This window comes from Triticum aestivum, chromosome 1A (assembly GCF_018294505.1).
Source record: "Triticum aestivum cultivar Chinese Spring chromosome 1A, IWGSC CS RefSeq v2.1, whole genome shotgun sequence".
In the NCBI taxonomy this organism is placed as follows: Eukaryota; Viridiplantae; Streptophyta; class Magnoliopsida; order Poales; family Poaceae; genus Triticum; species Triticum aestivum.
This window is the reverse complement of record NC_057794.1, coordinates 510,393,779-510,409,704: the sequence shown is the minus strand read 5'-3', so window position 1 is coordinate 510,409,704 and position 15,926 is coordinate 510,393,779. Positions and strand designations below refer to the sequence as shown.

At 43.1% G+C, this 15,926-nt stretch overlaps 1 protein-coding gene across 6 annotated transcripts in view; it reads left to right on the top strand.

The window, feature by feature from the left end:
- LOC123165521 (glutenin, high molecular weight subunit 12-like) overlaps positions 1-721 on the top strand; it is an 11,648-nt gene extending 10,927 nt beyond the window's left edge. Inside the window, exons 3-4 of one of the 6 annotated variants that reach the window (XM_044583481.1) lie at positions 1-72; positions 160-721. In XM_044583481.1, coding sequence (XP_044439416.1) covers positions 1-72; positions 160-411 — 324 coding nt within the window. In that variant the 3' untranslated portion in view covers positions 412-721. The other 5 variants (XM_044583347.1, XM_044583535.1, XM_044583277.1 and 2 more) reach the window with 5 other exon arrangements.
- Positions 722-15,926: the final 15,205 nt, after the last annotated feature.

Here is a 15,926-nt window from a genome sequence, read left to right as displayed (position 1 = left end):
CAACAAGGGTACTATCCAACTTCTCCGCAGCAACCAGGACAAGGGCAACAACCAGGACAAGGGCAACAAGGGCACTTCCCAACTTCTGGACAAGCGCAACAACCAGGACAAGGCCAACAAATAGGACAAGCACAACAACTAGGACAAGGGCAACAAGGATACTACCCAACTTCTCTGCAGCAGCCAGGACAAGAGCAACAGTCAGGACAAGGGCAACAGTTAGGACAAGGACACCAACCAGGACAAGGGCAACAATCAGGACAAGAGCAACAAGGCTACGGCACCCCATACCATGTTAGCGTGGAGCAGCAAGCGGCCAGCCCAAAAGTGGCAAAGGCGCACCATCCGGTGGCACAGCTGCCGACAATGTGCCAGATGGAGGGGGGCGACGCATTGTCGGCTAGCCAGTGATAGAACTCTCTGCAGCTTGCATGGTGCTTGGGCATGCATGCACCTTAGCTATCCAATAAACATGACGTGTGTTCACGGTTTTTCATGTAACTAGAGTAGACCCCAATAATGATGCAAAATGAAAAGCTTCTCCAGCTAAAAAAAGAACAAAATGGGTGTTGTATAGTATGTGTTGCATGTCTCATCTCATTGTGTTGATGCATACTGATGATCCACAAGTATAGGGGATCAATTGTAGTCCTTTCGATAAGTAAGAGTGTTGAATGCAACAAGGAGCAGAAGGAAATGATAAGCCGTTTTCAGCATGGTATTTTCTGCAAGCACTGGAAGTAACGGTAACATATAGTTTTGTAGTAGGATAATTCGTAGCAAGTAACAAGTAACAATGGTAATAAGGTGCAGCAAGGTGGCCCAATCCTTTATAGCAAAGGACAAGCAGGAACGTTCTCTTATGTAAAGCAAAGTGCTCTCGAGGACACATGGGAATTGTCATCTAGTCACGTTCATCATGTTTAGTTGATTCGTGTTTACTACTTTGATATTTTGATATGTGGGTGGACCGGTGCTTGGGTGATGTTCTTACTTGAACAATCAACCCACTTATGATTACCCCTTCTCGCAAGTATCCGCAACTACGAAATAAGAATTAAGAAAAATCTAACCATAACATGAAACATATGGATCCAAATCAGCCCCTTACTGAATAACGCATAAACTAGGGTTTAAGCTTCGGCCACTCTAGCAACCCATCATCTAGTTATTACTCCACAATGTCTTCCCTTAGGCCCAAGTATGGTGAAGTGTCATGTAGTTGACGTTCACATGACACCACTAAAGGAAGCAACAACATACATATAATCAAAATATCAAACAAATACCAACATCACATGATTACTTATGACAAGACTTCTCCCATGTCCTCGAGAACAAAAGTAACTACTCACAAATCATATTCATGTTCAAGATCAGAGGTGTATTGAATATACTTGAGGGTCTGAACACTTAATCTTCCACCAAATAAACCAACTTGCATCAACTACAAGATGTAATCAACACTACTAGCAACCCACGTGTACCAATATGAGATTTGGGGACAAAGATTGAATACAAGATATGAACTAGGGTCTGAGATGAGATGGTGTTGGTGAAGATGTTGATGAAGATTGGTCCTTCCATGAAGAGAGGATCGTTGGTGATGTCGATGGCTTCGATTTCCCCCTCCAGGAGGGAAGTTACCCTGGCGGAATCGCTCCGCCGGAGAGCAAAATTGCTCCTGCCCAGGTTTTGCCTTGAGATGGTGGCGCTTCATGCCAAAAGTCTTCTTATTTGTTTCTAGGGCAAATGGCTTCATATAGCAGAAGATGAGCACCGAAGGCCTGCCATGGAGCCCACAAGCTCAGAGGGTGCACCGAGGGAGTGCGGCGCGCCCCCTCAGTTTGTCGCTCCCTGGTGGCCTGATACGTCTCCAACCTATAGTGCTATGTCCATGGCTCACACTCATGTATTGCGTGAAAATTGAAAAGGTTTGAGAACATCAAAAGTATGAAACAATTGCTTGGCTTGTCATTGGGGTTTTGCATGATTTAAATGTTTTGTGTGATGAAGATGGAGCATAGCCAGACTATATGATTTTGTAGGGATAAGCTTTCTTTGGCCATGTTATTTTGAGAAGACATAATTATTTTGTTAGTATGCTTGAAGTATTATTGTTTTTATGTCAATGTTAAAATTTTGTTTTGAATCTTACGGATCTGAACATTCATGCCACAATAAAGAGAATTACATGGATAAATATGTTAGGTAGCATTCCACATCAAAAAACCTGTTTTTATCATTTACCTACTCGAGGACGAGCAGGAATTAAGTTTGGGGATGCTTGATACGTCTCCAACGTGTATCTATAATTTTTGATTGTTCCATGCTATTATATTATCTATCTTGGATGTTTTATATGCATTTATATGCTATTTTATATGATTTTTGGGACTAACCTATTAGCCTAGAGCCTAGTGTCAGTTTCTATTTTTTCCCTTGTTACTGAGTTTCGTAGGAAAGGAATATCAAACGAAGTCCAATTGACCTGAAACTTCACGATGATTGTTTTTGGACCAGAAGAAGCCCCCGAAGCAAAAGAGTTGGGCCAGAAGAGCCACGAGGCCTCCACAAGGGTGGAGGGCGCGCCCTCCGAACTTGTGGGCCCCTCGTAGACTCCCCTGACTTGTTCTCGACGCCAACACCTCTTATATATCCCCAAACCTCCAGAACAGAACCTAGATCGGAAGTTCCGCCGCCAAAAGCCTCTATAGCCACCAAAAACCAATCGGGGCCCTGTTCCGGCACCCTGCCGGAGGGGGAAATCATCACTGGTGGCCATCTTCATCATCCTGGCGGTCTCCATGACGTGGAGGGAGTAGTTCACCCTCGAGGCTTAGGGTATGTACCAGTAGCTATGTGTTTGATCTCTCTCTCTTTCTCTCTCTCTCGTGTTCTTGATATGACACGATCTTGATGTACCGCGAGCTTTGCTATTATAGTTTAATCATATGGTGTTTTCCCCCTCTACCTTCTTGTAATTGATTGAGTTTTCCCTTTGAAGTTATCTTATCAGATTGAGTCTTTAAGGATTTGAGAACACTTGATGTATGTCTTGCATGTGTTTATCTGTGGTGACAATGGGATATTCACGTGATCTACTTGAAGTATGTTTTGGTGATCAACTTGCGGGTTCTGTGACCTTGTGAACTTTTGCATAGGGGTTGGTGCACGTTTTCGTCTTGACTCTCCGGTAGAAACTTTGGGGCACTCTTTGAAGTTCTTTGTGTTGGTTTGAATAGATGAATCTGAGATTGTGTGATGCATATCGTATAATCAAACCCGCGGATACTTGTGGTGACATTGGAGTATCTAGGTGACATTAGGGTTTTGGTTGATGTGTGTCTTAAGGTGTTATTTTAGTACGAACTCTAGGGCTATTTGCTACACTTATAGAATAGATCAATAGATCGATCAGACAGAATAACTTTGAGGTGGTTTTGTACCCTACAATAATCTCTTCGTTTGTTCTCCGCTATTAGTGACTCTTTGTTGCATGTTGAGGGATTTTTATATGATCTAATTATGTTATCATTGTTGAGAGAACTTGCACTAGTGAAATTATGAACCCTAGGCCTTGTTTCCAAGCATCGCAATACCGTTTTCGCTCACTTTTGTTACTTGCTACCTTGCTGTTTTTATATTTTCAGATTACAAAAATCCATATCTACCATCCATATTGCACTTGTATCACCATCTCTTCGTCGAACTAGTGCACCTATTCAATTTACCATTGTATTGGGTTTGTTGGGGACACAAGAGACTCTTTGTTATTTGGTTGCAGGGTTGTTTGAGAGAGAACATCTTCATCCTACGCCTCCCACAGATTGATAAACCTTAGGTCTCCACTTGAGAGAAATTTTCTACTGTCCTACAAACCTCTGCACTTGGAGGCCCAACAACGTCTACAAGAAGAAGGGTGCATAGTAGACATCAAGCTCTTTTCTGGCGCTGTTGCCGGGGAGTACTGCTTGAAGGTATATCTTTAGATCTTGCAGTCGAATCTTTTAGTTTCTTGTTTTATCACTAGTTTAGTCTATAAAAGAGAACTACAAAAAATGGAATTGAGGTTGCCTCATATGCTTCATCTTTTTAATGTCTTTTGTGAAAATAAGGATTCCGATAATTGTGCTCAATTGCTAGAGGAAGAACGCAATAAAATGTTTGACATATAATCTTTGAATGTTGAGCATGATTGCAATGTTGTTAGTATGAATTCTTTGAATATCCATAGTACTAATGATGATTGCACTATTCATGATAAAAATGTTTCTTATAAGCATGTAAATTTTTGTGGAGTGCATAGAGTTTGTTGTTACATACCAAAAAGGGAAGATAGATTTTGCAAGAAGCATAAGCATTGAGAAACTAAATGGTTGCAAGAGAGGCTAGATGTTTGTGCTAAAAATTTAATATGTTTAGCCATCCTTGTGAACTTTGCAATGAACATGGTCACTTAAATCTCCAATGCAAATTGTTTCATGATCGAATCGTGTCCAAAAGTTGTGATGACTTGATTTCCCTTGCGCATCATAATGAACTTAGTTTGCTTCTGGGTTATGAAGAAATAAAACGTATAACTAAGGGCATTCCAAAATATAACCTTGATAAATTTCTTTATTTTGATATAGAGGAAATTTATATGTATTGTGCGGTAAATTACCTGATTCATCATAAGAAAATAAACAGAAGATGAATAGAATACTAATGAAGGGGAAGAGGTTTCCCAATATCCTCCTGTTTTTTCTTATGATGAATCAAGTAATGAGGACGAGCCTTTTATTCAACCAATATCATAAATAAGGAGCTCCAAAAGGGTGATAAAACCCACACATGATGTGAAGAAGAAAAATAAAAGATGGAGAAGCAAAGGTAAAAAGGTATCCCTCCAGATGATGTTGCTCCTATTATTGTTATGCCTATTACTCATTATGATGATTATGGTTGGGAAAGTAATGATACTTGTTATAACCTTGAAAATCTTTTTGGCACCAACTTAGAAAGTTGTGATAATAATTGCTATACTATTGGTGCTATTCATACTATTAATGATGAGAGTGATTATGCTTGTGATATGCAAAGGCCCAAGCTTGGGGATGCTATGTTTGATGAAAATGACATGTTTGAGAATTTATTTGCTGCAATTAATGTTTGTCCCAAGCTTGGGGATGCTATGTTTAATGAAGATGATATTTTTAGTCCTCCAAGTATTGATGTGCATATTTATTATGATGATAGTATGCCTCCTATTTATGATGATTGCAATATTTATGAAAGTGGATTTGGAGAAGCCATGACTTTATTTAGTAATGATTCCACTATCTTGGAAGAGGTTTCAATCGATTATGATGACAACAAAGTTGCTACTTATGATGATTATTGTGATGTCACTTATGTTATAAAATGTAGTGATGATTATATTTATAAAGCTTGTCATAATTATGATTACCCTTTTTCTGAACATTATTCTTTTAATATGGAAACAATTTATAGTATTCGAGTTTCTTATGATACTCCCACCATTCCGAATGAAAATACATTTGCTTATGTGGAGAGTAATAAAATTTCTATGCTTGTAGATCATGAAAAGAATGATTTATGTGATGGATATATTGTTGAATTTATTCATGATGCTACTGAAAATTATTATGAGGGAGGAATATATGCTTGTAGGAGTTGCAATAATATCAAGTTTCCTCTCTATGTGTTGAAAATCTTGAAGTTATGCATGTTTTGCCTTCCTATGCTAATTGATTATTGCTCCCATAAATTGTTTGCTCACAAAATACGTATGCATAGGAAGTGGATTAGACTTAAATGTGCTAGTCATATGCTTCATGATGCCCTCTTTATGTTTCAATTCTTATCTTTTATGCGAGCATCATTGAAATCATCATGCCTAGCTAAAAGGCATTAAAGAAAAGCGCTTGTTGGGAGACAACCCAATATTTACCCCTACTGTTTTTATGTGTTCACATGATTATGCTACTGTAGTAATCATGTTTTATGGATTTTGTTTCAATAAAGTGTCAAGTAAGACATTTGGGATGGCTTTGTGGTGATAGTTGATTTGACCTTGCTGAAAAACAGAAACCTTTGCATTCAGGAAAACAATCGTATTTTTAGTAGAAGCGTGATAAAATACTAATTCTTTTTGCTGAAGATTAATAAACAAATTTCTTAGGACTTCCTAATTTCTCAGGATTTTGGGAGCTACAGAAGTATTTGAAATATCCAGAGTTCTATAGATTGTTCTGTTTTTGACAAATTCTGTTTTCTATGTGTTGTTTGCTTATTTTGATGAATCTATGAGTAGTATTGGAGAGTATGAACTATAGAGAAGTTGGAATACAGTAGATATTACACCAATATAAATAAAGAATGAGTTCACAATATTACCGAAAGTGGTGATTTATTTTCTTATACTAACGGAGCTTATGAGATTTTCTGTTGAGTTTTGTGTTGTGAAGTTTTCATGTTTTGGGTGAAGTTTCGATGTACTACGGAATAAGGAGTGACAAGAGCCTAAGCTTGGGGATGCCCAAGGCACCCCAAGGTAATATTCAAGGAATACCCAAGCAACTAAGCTTGGGGATGCCTCGGATGGCATCCCCTCTTTCGTCTTCATTCATCGGTAACTTTATTTGAGGTTATATTTTTATTCACCACATGATGTGAGTTTTGCTTGGAGCATCATTTTATTTTATTAGAATTTGCTTTCTGTTATTTAGAATAATGTTTTGCATCTTTTAGTTCAATAAAAAGGTAAAGTACAGCCTTTACCATGCTTATTTTGCAAGTCTATATGTTGCTGTTTTAAAAACAGAAAGTTTGTTGTTATGTTTTGAATATTGATGAATAGTTAGAACATGGTAAAATCTTGAAATTTTTATAAAATTAGTAACAACAAATTTTCTACAGTGTGGTAATTTTTCAGAATTTTTGGAGTTAAAGGAGTATGATTCCTCTTGCATTTTTTACAGACTATCCTGTTTAGACAGATTGCTGTTATGTTTGCATTGTTTGCATATGTTTGTTTGTTTAATGATTCTATTTGAATATAGGACTCTTAAATATGCAGAGGCATTTAGTAGGCAATATCAAATAATAACTTTAGTGATTTTCTACAGTAGAGAATGATAAGGTTTATGCATGGATTTATAGTAACTTATCTCACGAGTTCTTGTTGAGTTTTGTGTGAATGAAGTTTTTGAGATTTACGAAAACTGCGATATGAAAGGAATTAAGGAGACACAAAAGCTCAAGCTTGGGCATGCCCAAGGCATCCCAAATTAATATTTCAAGAAGTCTCAAACATCTAAGCTTGGGGATGCCCCGGTTGGCATCCCACCTTTCTAACATAAGTTTTTGCTTCTTCACATGATATGTGCTATCCTTGCAATGTAATTTTATTTTATTTTGTTTTGTTTGCTGTTTCAATAAAGTACTTAAGATTGGAAATTTTATTTATGAGAATGAGTCTTCACATAGTTGCATAATTATTCAACTACTTAGTGTGCTTCACTTATATCTTTGGAGTAGTTTGTCATTTGCTCTAGTGCTTCACTTATATATTTTTAGAGCACGACGGTAGTTTTATTTTGAAGAAATTGATGAACTCTCATGCTTCACTTATATTATTTTGAGAGTCTCTAAATAGCATGGTAATTTGCTTAGGTTATGAATTTAGTCCTAATATGATGGGCATCCAAGAGGGATATAATAAAAACTTTCATATAAAATGCATTGAATACTATGAGAAGTTTGATTCCTTATGATTGTTTTGAGATATGATTATGGTGATATTACATTCATGCTAGTCACTACTGGAATCAGGATCTTTGCTGTCAGCCAGCTCTTTGCCGTCTGCTAGCTGACGGCAAAGAAGTTCTTTGCCATCAGCTTAAATAAAGTTGTCGGCAAAGAAAGAGCAGACGTCAAAGAAGGTATTTGCCGTCTGCTAGCTAACTGCATAGAAGCTTTGCAGATGGTGGGTGGCGGACTATGAGGACGACCTAACAGCCACTTTCTTTGCCGTCTGCTAGCGGGCGACAAAGCTTATTTGCCGTCAGCCAGCAGACGACAAAGAAAGTGGCCGTTTCCCCCCGGCCCCACCCCGCTAAGTGATCTCCCTCCCCCCTCTCTCTCTCTGTAACACCCCGATGTCATGCTACAGTAATCCCCTGTTGATGGTGCCATGTCATCACACTACTGTTGCTAATCCTCACTTGATCCAAATCACTGTTCATGTTCAAACTCAAATTCAAAGTAAAAAATTCAAATTTTCCAAACATGAAAACTAAAATGGTCAAAGTGTGCCAAATAATCCCTGGATATTTTTCATGTTGGAACCAACCCCTTTTGGATTCCCAAAGTGCCCCTGGAAATTATTTAGTGGTCCAGCGGCATTTAAAATTGGCCTTTTCAATTTCTAAAAATGGTTAAACATCTCCTTTTGGCCTCAAACATTTTGTGACTCCTAGAAATAATGTACTTGATTTATGTGACAAGTCTCAAATCTAACAAAACTCATTTAGTCTTACTTTTAAATAGAAAACAACAGCTAACATTGGAACAGAAAATATATATATCAAAAAATAGAGAAAAGAGAAACCCTCCTCCCCTGGGCCATTTGGCCCATCTAGCTAAACAACCAGCCCACCTCCACCTCTCCCTCCTCTACAGGAGACCAGGAGGGCGTGGCGCTCATCCACGGCGCCATGGCCATGGATGGCTGCCACGAGCCCCTCCTTTTGACCTATAAGGGAACCCCCACACCCCACCGAAACCTTAGCCCCTCGATCTCTCTCCCTCGCGCCCCCTCCTCCTTCTGCGCCCTGACCGGTCCGCCTCTGCCCCGCCGACCTCGCCGTCATCCGCGGCCACCGTCATCTCCGGCGTGCGGGAGCATGTCCAGGAGGTCCGGCGCGGCCGGATCCGTCCGCTCCGGGGACCACCTCAAGCCGGGACGGTCCGTGTGCTCGCCATCGAGCCCTTCTCCGCCGCGGACGTCACCAACTCGTCGTCGTTGCCACTGCTCCGGGCCGCCTCCGACCTTCTAACCTCGTCCACGAGAACCGGGGTGAGCTTCTCCCTCGGGTCCCCCTTTTAGCCCTTCGATTTGGACGCCGTAGGCCGTCATCTCCGTCGAGCTCGAACCCCCGTGTACGCGTATGTGCGTGCGTTCGCTGCCGCCTGTTACTTCTTCTACTATCGTTGTTGCCGGTTGTCGCTGCTGCTGTCCCGTGCTCGCCCGCCCCTACTGCGTGTGCGTGCCTGCGCTGCTGCTCCATTTGCTGCTGGCCGCTGCTGCTGCGTACTGCCGCCGCACTGCTGATGCTCCTTGCGTGCTTCTGCGCTGCCTTGCCTCTGTTCTGCTTGATGCTAGCCACGGCAAAGGCCATGGCCGTGGTGCGTGAGAGCGCAGTGTGTGTGTGCGTGAGTTGTGACTGTGCGTGTTGTGCGTGCGTACGTGCTGTGTGTGGCTGGCTTTTGCCACGGCCGTGTGTGTGGCCGGCCCCTTGCTAGCTTAGGGGCTAATCCCCAGCTAAAACAAGTCCCTTTGTTAGACTAATTTATATTACACTTAGTTTTAGTTGTATCCTATGACATGTGGGCCGGCCCTTGTAAACAAAAGGAACGAAAAATAAAATTAAAAAGTAAAAATAATAATTAATTAGCAATATAATTAATTAACTTAATTAACATGCTTAATAACCTGGTTAACTAGATAGATTAGTTAATCTAATATTGTTTAACTAAACTGTCTCTATGACAGTAGGACCCATTTGTCAGTTTGACTTGTCAACAGGTCAAAGTTGACCGCTGACATCACTTTGACCTCATGCTAATGTCATTATTCAATTTCTGTCAAATTTAATATTTAATAATAATTTCAGGAAATCGCTAAAACTTTAATAATTCATAGAAAATTAACGTAACTCGGATCGAAAAACTTTATATATGAAAGTTGCTCAGAACGACGAGACGAATCCGAATACGCGATCCGTTCATCTGTCACATGCCCCTAGCATGCTGAACATGGAACATTCCCTCTCGGGTCATGTGTATGACACAGGTCCGGAACCGGGAAATCATTCCCGGTTGAATTTCCCCTTCACCTTTATCGTGTAGCCATACGTTAGGTCACACCTGGCTCAGCATATTGCCATGTTATGCTTTGTGATGCTATGCTTGCTTTATATTTACGGTTTCTTCCCCCTCTTCTCTCCGGTAGACCCCGAGACCGATGCCGCCCCTGTGATCGAGTACGTCGTCGACGACCCCTCCTTGCCAGAGCAACCAGGCAAGCAAACCCCCCTTGAGCATTCTGATATCGCCCATTTCTTTCCCTCTCATGCTTGCATTAGAACTGCTACTGCTTTCTGTATGATCCTACTCTGATGCATAGCCTATATTTTTGTTACCTGCTTCCATACTTATCTGCTTATCCTAAACTGCTTAGTATAGGTTGGTTAGTGATCAATCAGTGACCCCCACCTTGTCCCAGTTGCCCCGCTTTATGTTCGATGACTCGATCAACGTGATCGACGTCCAGGCCCCGACACCGCACATCACCCCCCTAGTTGTACGACACTACAGAGTTACTATCGAGTGCCGAGGGTGAACCTCATACATCACTCCTGATGAGATCTCTGTAGTGTAGCTATTCGGTCGTGATCATCGAGGGTGATTTCCTCCTTAACTACTTCCATTATGGCTCTGTCGTGCAACCCCTCAAGTGTGAACCTCGAGGATGGATCCTCTTACGTTCACCTTGATCATAACATCGAGTGGAATTCACCGGGGGTGATTCCTCGGGTTTTCCCCTTGGTGTTAGACACACAGTTACTATGGTTACTATGACTTTGCACTGAGCCATGTTACTAAAGACGGGTCGGTCCTGAGAGGTACCCGCGCGAGCTTAATAGCTAGTGATGTGGAGTCGGGTTGACCTGGAAGGTGCCCGCGAGATACTTACGAGGCGTGGCCGGGCATTCTTAGCCCTTGCCGCAAGTACTTGAGACGGGGCGATGGGGTCACATCGATCGTGAGTCTCTGCTCGTTACCGCGTGCTCCTAATCCACTACGGTTTGGATATTTGATCCGAGGGGCCTCTGGCCTGATAGCACTAACCATCACGTGGGCATAGTATGGGCGTTCTGCATCGTATACATCAGCCGAAGCTTAGTAGACGTCAGTGACTAAGCGGCGCGCGCCGGGTTGGACTGTGTAAGCTCCTGCCTTGTTGAAGGAGGTAGCTAGGCCTGCTCACCGGCCGCGTACGCAACGTGCATGAGTTCCTAGGGAGATGGCCCATGACCCCTGGGGGCATAGGTTTAGTCCGGCGTGCTGGCCTCTCTATTAAGCCTAGGTCGGGTTGCGGCGTATTGTTTGGCCGAGGCCGGGCATGACCTAGGAAAGTGTGTCCGGCCGGAGTTAATCGAGCGTGGTGGGTAAGTTGGTGCACCCCTGCAGGGAAGAAAACATCTATCGATAGCCTGTCCTACGGTAACAGACACTTGGAGTTGTATCCCGATCAATACAACTAGAATTGGTTACTTGAGATGAGAAATGGATTGTGATGAAAAATGGATGGTGATGAGAAATGGACATGAGAAATGGATAGTATGGCTCTGGGATTTCTTTCTCTCAGGGAGTCGAGAAAGGATCTCTGGCCGAGGTTGATAACACTACTGCTACTTTACTTTATGCTACTCTACTCCGTCCTGTTGCTGCAAGATGGTGGTTTCCAGAAGATGCTAGTCTTTGATAGGCTAGGCTTTCCCCCTTCTCTTCTGGCATTCTACAGTTTAGTCCACAGATACAACCCATTCCTTTGATACAGAGGCATACTTAGTTTAGATATGATGTAAGTCTTGCGAGTACTTTGGATGAGTACTCACGGAAGCTTTGCTACTTCCTTTCCCCCCATACCCGATTGTTGCGACCAGATGACGGATCCCAGGAGCCAGCCGACGCCACTGATGACTACTACTACCCGGAGGATGCCTACTACTACGTGAAGACCGCAGACGACTAGGAGTAGTTAGGAGGCTCCCAGGCAGGAGGCCTTGCCTTTTCGATCGATGTTGCTTTTGTGCTAGCCTTCTTAAGGCAAACTTGTCTAACTTATGTCTGTACTCATATATTGTTGCTTCCGCTGACTCTTGTGTCTTCGAGCTTATGTTTTCGAGCCCTCGAGGCCCCTGGCTTGTAATATAAAGCTTGTATTATTTTAAATTTGTGTCTAGAGTTGTGTTGTGATATCGTCCCGTGAGTCCTTGATCTTGATTGTACACATTTGCGTGTATGATTAGTGTACGATTGAATCGAGGGCGTCACTCTCTCTCTCCCAGCCCTCACCTCACCAGCGCCCCCACCCCCAACCCCTTGCCCCCACCGCCCCGGCGCCCCGCCCCGCCACTAGATCCAGTTCTGGATCGGGCTGTGCCCTGACGTGCCCCGCCGCCATCCGCTGTCCCCGGCGCCGCCCCGCCCATCACCGCCTCCTCCTCGCCTTGGCTGTCACCTTCTCACCCCTCCTTCACCCCCGCGCGTCGCCGCCCGAGTCCTCTGCCTCGCCTCGCCAATGCTGTCACCGAACACGGCCATCTCATCGCGCTGTCGTTGTCCCGTCGTCGACCACCACCGCCCCGAGCTCCGGCCCCTCCTACGTCGTCACCGTCGACCCCCCAGCCCGGCCCTCCCCCGAGAAGGACGCCCAACCACCTCTGCCTCCGACCCCGGCCGTCTCCAACACCGAGGTGCGCCACCCTCCCTCTTCTCTCTGTGTGTGTTTAGGTTTAGGTTTACTTTCTATTTGTTTAGGTTTAGCCGACAGGAGGAAGAAGAAGATGAAAAATTGACATTTAGTTTAGGTTTAATTTCTGTTTCATGTAGCCGACAGGAGATTGTGTGAAATTGCCATGTTGTATGTAAACACTGCCACACTTAGAATAAAAATGAGGATAACACACTTGATTTAGAACAGTTCGTGTAGAAAACTGCCATGGACCACAACGTCAAATCTGCTTTGTTCCTGAAATTTTTGCCATGTCACCTAGTAAATTTCCATGTAGTGCAATGAGAGTAGTTCCGCGGGGGTTTATGGCTGATTTACAAATTGAACCATATAGGCATGGTGACGATATATATACTCTTTCATTTGATGATCAAGAATATATTGAATAACATGCTGCTAATAAATATTGTGCTCAGCTCTAGTATGTCAACCTAGAGCCACCTAAAATATGCTCTGTTTTTTATATTACTATGCTCTGTTTTTCAACATTTTCAGTTTTCTTTCATGTCTAAAAAATCCCTAGTTTTGAAGGGTGCCAATTGCCATTGCCAACTAACCTATGAAATTAATTAAGTGTTGTTGATGTTGTTGAGCACAAGTGCATTGCTTTTTTTTCTTAGTTTTCTTTCATGTCTAAAAACTTGGCTCTGTTCCAACTATTGCTAACTAACATACCAAATTAATTAATTGTAGTTGATTATCTTCTGCTCAAAACTTCTGCTACTGTAATGTTATATGATAATGTTGTAAGGGTAGTAATTGGTCTCTTCTGCTGCTTATCAGAGATGGGGGGGGGGGGAGGCCGCCACCGCAGGCTGCGCTCTGCCACACCGGAGTATGACTTGGAAGGTTTCGAGTTCTTCACGATCATACTTGAGAATTCCTCCAAGAGGCAGGTATATAAAAGGAGATATCTCCCCTTCACCCATCTCTTTATCATAACTCTGTTGTTTCCTACATCACTCCTTGACCCACGTTGCAGAGGCCGCCTGACACTTTTATGGAGATGCTGGACGGCCATCGGCCAAAGAATGTGAAGCTGCGATAGGCCGGCAGCGGGCTTCGCAGGCTTTGGGACGTGGAGGTGGTGATCAAGAACGACCACATGTACCTGTGTCGTGGCTGGGAGCAGTTCTTCCGTGCCTATGACCTGCGGCACAGGTACTTCCTTGTCTTCAGGTACGACGGCGACGCCATGCTCACCGTGAAGGTGTTCAACACGGATATGTGCCACATGCGCTACTAGGAGGACGGCGATGCCAGTACGCTCTGCCTCTTCTTCCTATCCATTTGGCTTTGTATCACACTGATTGTTAAAAAACTTTGTTGCATTTGGCCAGGCAATCAGAGCAGCGATAGCGACTCTGGCTACAACAAAAGCAACACCGAGTCTGGCTACAGCAAAAGCAGCAGCGAGGATGATCCGGAATGGAGTAGGGAAGAAGAGGAGCAGAGTGGGGATGAGGAGGTGCAGCCTATTCTATCTGACGATGACCTCGCGATGGTGGTGGCTGACGATGGACAAGCGATGGTGGTGGCTGACGATGGGCAAGAGATGGTGGTGGATGAGGATGACCTAGCGATGGTGTTTCCTGAAGATGGCCTCGCGATGGTGGTGGTGCCTGACAATGACCTCGCGATGGTGGTGGCGCCGGCGATCCCACAACCGAGCGACATGACCATGCCAATTGTGGTAGAAGAGTACATCTCACTGCCTCGCCGCTCTAAGCGCATCAGAATGATGAAGGAGAAGGAGGAGTGAACTATGTCAGGTATGTCAGATCTCCAAAATGATCTATACTTTGCTTTGTTTCCTCCAAAATGACCTAAGTTAGCTCTAATATGCTAAGTTATCTCTAATATGCTTAGTTACCTAGGTTTGCTCAATAATGACATACACTTGGTTTACTTATGTAAAAATGGCATAATTAGCTTACTTAGGTTTGAAATAGCATAACAATCTTGGTAACCTCATATATGACATATAGTTAGCTTATTTTTCTTGAAATGACATAATAAGCCTAAGTAGCTCCAAAATGATCAATTTTACCTAAGTTAGCTCCAAAATGACCTAAGTTAGCCCTAAGTTAGCTCTAAAATGCTAAATTAGCTCTAATATGCTTAGTTACCTGGGTTAGCTCAAGAAAGACCTAAACTTAGTGATACGTCCATTTTGCATCATGCTTTTATATTGATATTTATTGCATTATGGGCTGTTATTACACATTATGTCACAATACTTATGCCTTTTCTCTCTTATTTTACAAGGTTTACATGAAGAGCGAGAATGCCGGCAGCTGGAATTTCGGGCTGGAAAAGGAGCAAATATTAGAGACTATTCTTCACAACTCCAAAAGTCCTAAAAGTCCACGAAAGTCGGTTTTGGAATATATAAAAAATATTGGGAAAGGAAACACCATAGGGGACCACCCACCGTCCACGAGGGTGGAGGGCGCGCCCTACCCCCTGGGCGCGTCCCCTCCCTCGTGGGCCACTTGGAAGCCCCCCGATGCCCATCTTCTGGTATAAGGTGTCTTTCGCCCTGGAAAAAATCAGAAGGAAGCTTTCGGGATGAAGCACCACCCTCTCAAGGCGGAACCTTGGCGAAACCAATCTAGGGCTCCGGCGGAGCTGTTCTGCCGGGGAAACATCCCTCCAGGAGGGGGAAATCGTCACCATCGTCATCACCATTGATCCTCTCATCGGAAGGGGGTCAATCTCCATCAACGTCTTCACCAGCACCATCTCCTCTCAAACCCTAGTTCATCTCTTGTATCCGATCTTTGTCTCAAAACCTCAGATTGGTACCTGTGGGTTGCTAGTAGTGTTGATTACTCCTTGTAGTTGATGCTAGTTGGTTTATCCAGTGGAAGATTATATGTTCAGATCCTTTATGCATATTAATACCCCTCTGATTATGAACATGAAAGTGATTTGTGAGTAGTTACATTTGTTCCCGAGGACATGGGAGAAGTCTTGCTATAAGTAGTCATGTCAATTTGGTATTCGTTCGATATTTTGATGAGATGTATGTTGTCTTTCCTCTAGTGGTGTTATGTGAACGTCGACTACATGAAACTTAACCATTGTTTGGGCCTAGGGGAAGGCATTGGGAAGT